At 41.2% G+C, this 8029-nt stretch overlaps 1 protein-coding gene across 1 annotated transcript in view; it reads left to right on the plus strand.

Annotated features, from left to right (window-relative positions):
• The window catches only part of LOC108491062, a 32437-nt gene that overhangs the window by 20764 nt on the left and 3644 nt on the right, over positions 1–8029 (plus strand). Inside the window, 1 exon segment of the mRNA XM_029565715.1 lies at positions 7246–7980. Coding sequence (XP_029421575.1) covers positions 7246–7980 — 735 coding nt within the window.

Raw genomic sequence — 8029 nt, forward strand, 5'->3', positions numbered from 1 at the left:
GTTTCATTTTAAGGTACTCCTTTTATTTTTTAAAAATATTTTATTCATTGTTTTTATTTTATGTGTATGCATGTATTGATGTATTGCTTTAATGTAGGTAGGTGCACCCTTGCTGTGCAATGACAGTGGAGGTCAGAAAACAGTGTCAGATCCCCTAAAACTGGAGTTACAGGCGGTTGTTAGCCACTATGTTGGTGCTAGGAATCAAATTTGGGTCTTCTGCAAAAGCGGTCTGTGCCCTTAAAGACTGTGCTACCTCTACAGCCCCACTACTCCTTTTACTTTAAATAATACCATTTGTCTAATTTTTCCTTTCACAGTTTTCAGATTTATCAGTTGAAATATACTGAACTGAAAATCACCACCTTTTTGAATTCATAAGAGAAATGACACTGCAACACAAATGGAAAAAGAGGCAGACACACCAGTTGTCAGAGCCAGGTTCTGCTTAACTGCAGTAGAAGCTGCTAGACACAATGGAACAGGTAATCTTCATGAAAGCCATTGACTGACTATGAATAAGATGAATGAGCTAGTCCTGGAACCACAGTGCAAATGAATAATACCTCTAAAAATTGCTCAAGTCTTTCATTGTAAAAGCCAGGAAGGACACTTTCCTGACTCTGGCAGAGGAAAGGAAAGAATAGGCATTGGAAAGTACAGTCAGAAGGTTGACCATCATCTGCAAAGGTTAGGGGAAACTAATACAGGGTAAGCACGTTAGGGAATTGCTCTACAGAGTTTAGAACTCTAGATTTCCTGGTTGCCTGGGTGGAGTTAAGAGGTAAGAAATAAGTAACAAGGTCAGGATCATTAATCCAATAAAAAGATGATTTTTTTGGCTGGGTGTGGTTGTGCATGCCTTTATTCCCAGCACTTGGTATGCAGAGGCAGGTGGATCACTGTGAGTTCAAGGCCAGCCTGTGCTATATAGTGAGTTCAGGTGAGCAGGGACTACAGGGAGACCAAAAAGATGAGGTTTCATCATAAGAGTCTGTAATACTTTTTCTGCCTTTTAGGACTTCAAAAGTATTATTCCAGTGTATAACACTGAGTTGTAACTGGTAAAAGCTTTAGGTACAGATCCTCACTGAGCTGTGGTGGGAATAAAACAAGACAGACATTTTAATCCTCTGGCACATACAACTAGAAAGCACATTAAATATAACCGTGGTTAGAGCCAGAGTAACATAAATCCTCATGCTAGTTAGTGTAGAGAACCCAATTCCTGTTATCTGATACATTGAATTTGGATTCAACAAAATTGCAAGGCATGCCAAAAAGGCAAGAAAAAGTACATTTGGGAAAGACAGAGTATTCATCATTACAAGATTCAAATATGACATAGATGTTGGAATTATCAAAGAATTTTAAATAGTTATGATTAATAATATAACGAATTTAATGAAAAATCCCATGAGTCAGAGCAAAGAGTTACATAAGAAATGATGATTATCAAAGAAGGAACATATGGTATTGTTTTTGAAATTCCCATATTGGATTTCAGAAATAATTTTACAGTATTTGTTGTATTCCTTTCCCAGAGAGCTTACGCCTATTCTCCCCAGACAGAGAGGATAGCGCAAGACTAGAGAATAAGTGCCCTTTTGATGAACCAATGAATTTTGAGGGCTACTCAGAAGACATGGTCAACTTAGGCAGCAACAATAGCAGAAATCCCACCTCAGTACAGATGTTAACTCAAAAAGGCTGTAGAATTATACACTTGTAGAACTTGCAGGAAACTTGTAGAAACTTGCAGGGTCTCTGCCTCAGTGGTTGTTTAGTGCTTGGGAAACCTTGTGGAGTAATTTCACAAGTCTTGTGAGTTTCAAGAGCTTCCCTCACCCCCTGTGGAAAGGAAATACCTACATAACTGTAATAATATTATAATTTATAGGTTATTTATAGCATACTGATAGTTAAATGAATAACATTAAAGGGGCAAAAAGAAATTAGGATTGTTATGTGTTATAAGTTAATTTTGTTATACATGAAGAACCATAGTGCTATTGAAAAGCATATATAGATTGCTTTACAGTGATATTACCAATTAAAGGACACCACACATTTTAACAATAAGCACTTTATCCTTAACATTCTGCCTTGGCACTGTACTTTTGCCCTCCAGGAGAGCTCCCAAATAGCCTGATTAATTAGTCAGACACTGTGAAGTCAGGAACCATAGCCCAGCTTTGGGACCAACTAATTTAGCAATGCTTCCGATCTTACATTTATTTACCCAGGTTAGCTAGTCAGAATCATCCCACTTGGTCCTCATTGTCCAGCCTTGGGACTAGGCCCCTATGCCTTACCAGAGAACTATTAACTAGCCTGGTAAGTCAGTCAGATCTAGCCCACTCAGTTGACATTGCCTTTCTTTGGGACTTTCCCTGTTCATTCATGTTGTTCAAAGGCTCCCATCTGCCCTACTTAGCTTGTCAAAACCCAATCGCTTAGCTCCCGTTGTACTTGCTTAGAACTAGGCCCCTTCATGCTACTGGAGAGTTCCTGACTAGTATACCAGCCTTCCCTACCAAAAGAAAAAAAATGACAACCTGAGCACAGACCAACTAATTATTCATACCTGATCAGAAAACAAACAAGCTAGGAAAATAATAAAAACAGAACCAAACTTCAACTCAACAAAGTTAAGTAAGGATTGTGTATCAGACACACAAAACAAGGAAGTCTGTATGAACAGGTCACAAATATGAAATGACAAATATAATATGTTCCCAGAAAATACCACTAATCTTATAGAACTGTTCAACAATGAGAGGTAACCAGAGGAACCCCAAGACCTAGAACTTGAAAGAATAATTATATACACAACCACAGAATTCAAGGATTTTTTTTTTTTTTTTTTTGGTTTTTTAGAGACAGGATCTCCCTGTAGCCCCGGCTGTCCTGGAACTCACTATGTAGACCAGGCTGGCCTTGAACTCACAGAGATCTGCCTGCCTCTGCCTCTTGAGTGCTGGGATTAAAGGCATGAGCCACCACGCCTGGCTAGAATTCAAGGATTTTAAAGAATACAAAAGCAAGCAACACAAAGAATTCAAAGTGGATAGGAATAAACTTCAGACTGACGCTCAAGAGGATACAAATACATGGCAGCACATAATGACAAAGACAATTCAGGACTTGAAAAGTTAATTCATGAAAGAAGAAAATTCAAGCTGAAACAAAAATGGAATTGAAAAGCTCAACAAGCCAATTTGAAACAACAGGTGGGAGCTACACCAGCAGAAAGATTCAAATGGAAAACAGAATATCATAAATGGAAAATAAAGTTGGAGAACTGGACTGCTCAATAAAATAATATGAAAAACTAAAGAAAAATCAAATGAATGGAATATATAGGAAATGTGAGACAACACGAAAAGAGTAAATCTATGAATTATAGACACGAAAAATAAAGATTGTCAGGTCAATAGCATTGAGCAGATCTTCAACAGGATTATAGAATAAAAGAAAACTTGCCTAAATTAAGGAAAGACATACCTCTACAGATATAAGAAGCAAGTTGAACACCAAATAAACAATATCAGAATGGAAACCCCCCGAAGGCATAACACAGTAAAAACAATGAATGTACAGAACAAAGACAGGGTCCTGAGAGCTACTGGAGAAAAATCATTACATATAAGGGAAAAAATATCAGAATTACAACTGGCTTTTCAATGCGAACTACAAAAGTCAGAAAAGCCTAAAGCAAAGTGTTGCAAGTTCTAAATGGCCATAGATGTCAACTCAGAACACTTAACCCAGCAAAGCTGCCTATCATAGTCAAAAGAGAAGGAAATATCGTCCATGATACTAATAGGCCAAAAGAATTCATGTCTACAAATTGATCAAAAAGGAGAATATTCAAAGCAATACAAAGCACTGAAGAAAGAAATAATCATATCCAAGAGGTTACAGAAAAAAAGAAAAAAATGAAGACATAGTTAAAGGAATGAAAAACAATACTAAGAACACAAAGAGAAAATAAAATGACAATAAACAATACATATCTCTCAAAAATATGTTTAAATATCAATGGCCTCAAATCATTGGAAGGTAATACTTTAAAAACCTATATGCTATTAAATTAGAGGCTTTAAAAGAAATAAACAATTTACTAAATTCAATGTAACTACTTAAGTTAATCCCAGAAGAGATCAATAACTTAAACAGATCCCTAAAAAAATATAGAAACCAGCTGCATGTGGTGGCACACACCTTTAATCCCAGTACTCAGGAGGCATAGTCAGGTAGATCTCTATGAGAATGAGGCCAGTTGGTCTACATAGCAAGGTCCAGACCACCTGGAGCTACAAGGAGACCTTGTCTCAAAAAAAAACCATTAGGAAGAAAGAAAGAAAGAAAAGAAAGGAAGAAAGAGAGAGAGAGAAAAAGAAAGAAAAAGAAAGAAAATAAAATTGTAATACAAAAAAGCACAGGTGTAGATGGATTTATAGCAGAATTTTATCAGCACTTCAAAGAATCTACATCCAATACTGATTAAATTATTAAAATGATACAAACAGAGGGAGTACTCCAAAACTACTTTCATTAAACTGCTGTTATTCTAATACTAAAACCAGGTTAATAAACACAAAAAAATTAAGCTATAGAGCCATACCCCTGAAGAACAGAAATGCAAAAGTTCTCATCAGAATACTCCACAATAACATACAGACAATAATAAAAGATCAATCTAGAGATTTAGATAGGCTAAAGGTTACATTTAGTATTTTATCATATAGTAAAATCTAGATTTTATCATCTAGAAATACTAGAAAAGGAAAACAGTATTGTTTAAGAATCAAAGCAAGAAAACTTACAAAGGATAAATTATAGCATTAAATAATGATGAGATCAATTATACAAGAAGACATTTTATTAAATATATATGAACCTATTAATCCTAAGCATATATTGCTAAAAATATGTAATGCAAAACTGAAGGAGCTGAAATAGACATAAATGATTAGACAAAACTGGTGATGATGGAATCAAACTAAAGCCCTCCCAGGTCAAAGTGGATTCAAACCAAGTCCCCCAGACCAAAGAAGAATATTTTGGGAAGCTGTACAAGGAAGTAAGATGTAAATAATTCTAACTGCTGAGAAAGAACTGACCTTTTCATGCTCCGTGCACAAGCTGGAAATCACCTGAAACTTCCCCCTCCCACTTCTGCCGCTTACCCGAAACTACCCCCTCCCACTTCTGCTGCTTGTGGTTTGTGGTTTTTGCCTTTAAAAGAAGCCTGTAAGCTGAGCTCTGGGCTGCTGGTCTCTCTCGAGTGAGGCAGGAGCCCGTCTGCGCAAACGATTAAATCCTCTTGCTTGTTGCACCTCCTGATCTGAGGACTGAGTTATCGGGGTGCGGCCTCCCGTGGATATTGGGTACCCCAGCCTGGGGGAGGTTCCTACATTTGGGGGCTCATCCGGGATTCGGTTGCCCTCAGACCCATTTCCTCATATCAGCAGGAGGGTCTGAACAATTGTGCCTGTGCAGGACCTGTAAGTCTGTATTTTGGAAACCAGTGGGAGTGGCAGACATGCCCAGAGACCCCTGGTTCTGACACTCTGGCCTTAGGGACCGGAGTGGTCTGGAGTGGGAAGGACGGTGAAGCTTTCCTTCCCCTGAGAGAAGAAGGGAGCTTGGCTTGGCTTGGCTACTCCCCTCCCACTCTGTACTTTCAGTTCTTGAGTTAAGAAGCGCGCGCCAAGGATTCTCTGTTCTGTGTATTGTCTGTGTCTGTGTTTAGGCATCCCAAAAGTAAAAATGGTGGGTGCAGCGTGTGTCTGAGTGAAAGAAGGACCGTTCCACACGAATGTGATTTAATGTGGTATGTATGCTTGATGGTTGTGTTAATTACGTAGAGGAAGGTCTGGTTTTGTAATTTTCTCAATGCTCTTTATTTTAAACTTTCCTTTCCTCCTTTTTTCCTTCCTTTTATTCTCAATCTGAGTCTTCGCGTGGGACCGTTAAAGGCAAAAGAGCAATTGAGGCTTTCTGGTCAGGGCTACTCCCTGATGTAAGCCAAAGGCTCTTAGCCCTCTTAGCAGACCCCGACTGCCTGTATGGGTAGAGACAAGACGGCTTTTCTGTATCTCCCTCTCCTCTCCGTTTCTCTCTATCTGGCCACTGAAAAAGCCCCGCAGGCACGGGTAGAGCAAATAAGAGCCATAGGGCACTCGCCGCTAAAAGACTCCCATGAAAGGATAAGGGGGTCCCAGGTGTGAATCTACGGGTGGAGACAAGGCAGCTCTTCTGTATCTCCTTCTCCTCTCTGTTTTTCTCTCTCTCTGGCCACTGAAACAGTCCCGTGGGCACGGGTTGAGCAAATAATAGCCATAGGGCGCTCGCCGCTAAAAGACTCCCGTGGAAGGATAAGGGGGTCCCAGACATGAATCCCAGATAAATTCACGTCCCCTGCAGAAGAAAAACTGGGCAACATTAGGTACTTGTTCATAAGCACACCCACTGGTCATTATTATTTGGAGTGGCATATTCTCACTTTCTTTCCTTCTTACTCTCCCCCTCTCCTGTCTGTGACCTCCACTATGGATCAATCGCTTACCCCCTTAAGCTTAACTCTGGAACACTGGAAGGAGGTTGTGGAACAGGCCCACAATTTATCACTGGAGGTCCAGAAGAAGAAATGGCAGAATCTCTGTTCCTCTGTATGGCCCTCTTTTGTAAAAGGATGGCCAAGGGATGGGACTTTTGACCTTGCTACTATCTTGCAGGTTAAGGAATACATTTTCCACCCAAGACAACACGGACATCCGGACCAGGTGGCCTACATAGTCACCTGGGAAGACCTGGCCCGGAACCCCACATCTTGGTACGGCCATTCCTACCTCCTAGGGGAACTGGAGAGACAGACCAGGGGCCTCCTAGCCGTTCCTACCTCCTAGGTGAACTGGAGAGACAGACCAGGGGCCTCCTACTTCTTCCCTCCTGCCCCTTCAGTCTTCTCCTGAGAAGAAGAAGCAAAATCCAGTCCTCCCCAAGGACCAAGCTTCCCTAAGCCTCCTTGATCCTCCACCTCCTTATCCACCTGCATAGGCACCTCCACCCCAAGAACTACCTTATCCCTCTCCTGATTCCACAGAACCTTCTGAACCTGACAAATCCCCTCCTCTACCTAACAGACTCTGCTTAAGGAGGGATAGAGGGGGCCCTTCTGATGGAACCTAGACTGCCCAGGTTTTTCCCCTCTGAACTATAGGGGATCAGATCCAGTACTGGCCTTTTTCAGCCTCTGATTTGTATAATTGGAAGACTCATAACCCCTCTTTTTCTCAGGATCCTCAGGCTCTAACTGCTTTAATAGAGTCTATTCTCCTCACCCACCATCCCACCTGGGAGGATTGTCAGCAACTCCTCCAGGCCCTTCTAACCACAGAAGAAAGACAGCGAGTCATCCTGGAGGCCCAGAAAAATGTCCCCGGGCAGGATGGGAGACCCGCTCTGCTCCCAAATGAAATAGATGCAGGTTTTCCTCTGACCAGACCCAACTGGGACCCTGAAACCGTGGCCGGTAGGGAGCGTCTCCATCTTTATCGCCAGACTCTGTTAGCGGGTCTTAAAGGGGCCAGAAGGTGCCCAACCAATTTGGCAAAGGTATGTGCTATAACCCAAGGAGAAAATAAAACCCCTGCAGGGTTTCTAGAATGCCTGACAGAGGGATATCGGATGTACACCCCTTTTGATCCCACAGCCCAGGAGCGTCAGGCAGATCTTATTATGGCCTTTATAGGACAATCAGCTCCTGATATCCATGGTAAGCTCCAACGGCTGGAGGGCCTTCAGGGGTACTCTTTACAGGATTTAGTAAGGAAAGCTGAGAAAATCTACAATGAGCGAGAGACCTCAGAGGAAAGAGAGGACAGAATTAGAAAAGAACAGGAAGCCAGAAAAGATAAGAGAGAGAAAAAGAGAAACAAAGAGTTGAGTCAAATTTTGGCCACAGTAGTTCAGGGAACAGGACCGGGTAGGGACCTGGGAGACAAAAGAAGACCCCGAG

This window comes from Nannospalax galili, unplaced genomic scaffold (assembly GCF_000622305.1).
Source record: "Nannospalax galili isolate Female #2095 unplaced genomic scaffold, S.galili_v1.0 scaffold2739, whole genome shotgun sequence".
NCBI classification, from domain to species: domain Eukaryota; kingdom Metazoa; phylum Chordata; class Mammalia; order Rodentia; family Spalacidae; genus Nannospalax; species Nannospalax galili.